The sequence below is a fragment of the Nematolebias whitei genome, chromosome 2 (assembly GCF_014905685.2).
Source record: "Nematolebias whitei isolate Nwh7 chromosome 2, NemWhi1, whole genome shotgun sequence".
NCBI lineage: Eukaryota > Metazoa > Chordata > Actinopteri > Cyprinodontiformes > Rivulidae > Nematolebias > Nematolebias whitei.
In genome coordinates this window covers 16400768-16401804 of record NC_056499.1, presented here as the reverse complement: position 1 = coordinate 16401804, position 1037 = coordinate 16400768, and the positions used below count along the sequence as shown (strand labels likewise).

Genomic DNA, 1037 nt, shown 5'->3' with positions numbered 1-1037 from the left:
ATATATATATATATATATATAATGGGATAAGTTTTACTTTGTCTGGACCTAAGTAATTTTATTTTCTGTTTGTTAAAGTAGTGGATGCAAAGGTTGAGTCACGTGTTTGTAATCACATTCTATCCAGTCTTGCTGTATTTTAGTGACAAATTACTTCAGTTTGAGAAGAATTATGTATCATTTTACAAAGGGAGTAAGAATAAAGTTTATTTTTGTCAGTGATAGCACAGTGCATGTTTAGATTTTATTTTTGTCTTTTGTGCACAAAGTGTTTTGATGCATGGGCTGTGCCTGTGGAATCTATTTGCATGCAAATTTTTACATTCCCCTTCATTTGAAATGCTTCCTGTGATGCATGCAGTGTTTTCCAGCCGACTGACAAGGTGAGAGTGAATCTCACGCAGAATGGATCTACTTGTTCCTTTGTGGGTTTTTTTTGTTGTTGTCTGGATCTGCATACATGTAAATGGGGTGGCAGACACCGACACACACAAAGAAGAGACAGTAGAGCGAGGGAGGTTGGCACCACATATATTTACCTTTATAATAAACTATTCACGCTGATATGTTGTGTCCAATCTTATCTGCTTCTTTAGGTCGTCAAGAAAATTCCTCCATCTGTGATTGTGTGCCCCCTCCCTCCTTGCCTTCGGATCCTTGAGGTAAAACACTCTCTTTCAGATTTGCCAATAAATTTCAGCTTTGCAAACACATTTAAAACATTTCAAACTTAAGACATTGTTTCTTTTAAAAGTGTACGCGTTCATAATGCTCTGTTCAATTTCTTCACAATTTAATTTCTGTGCATTTTTTTTAACTCAAGAAACAATATAAGACAGTTTCTACTTATAGATGTTATTAGTATAATTCAAGTGGCACCACGATGAATACATTAATATTTTAGTCTGGTAGATGATTGTTTTATGCTAAAGATCACACAGTTTCTGAATTGGTCCATATTCTTTCTCCTTCATTTTTCTCTTTTGTTTCCTGAGAAGAAATGTTCCCGATTATTGTACACCTTTCATACTTTATTC

At 34.7% G+C, this 1037-nt stretch overlaps 1 protein-coding gene across 1 annotated transcript in view; it reads left to right on the top strand.

Moving 5' to 3' along the window:
* mafa (v-maf avian musculoaponeurotic fibrosarcoma oncogene homolog a (paralog a)) overlaps positions 1–636 on the top strand; it is an 8912-nt gene extending 8276 nt beyond the window's left edge. The window contains exon 2 of the mRNA XM_037697439.1: positions 597–636. Coding sequence (XP_037553367.1) covers positions 597–624 — 28 coding nt within the window. The 3' untranslated portion in view covers positions 625–636. The remainder of the gene's footprint in view (positions 1–596) is intronic.
* Positions 637–1037: the final 401 nt, after the last annotated feature.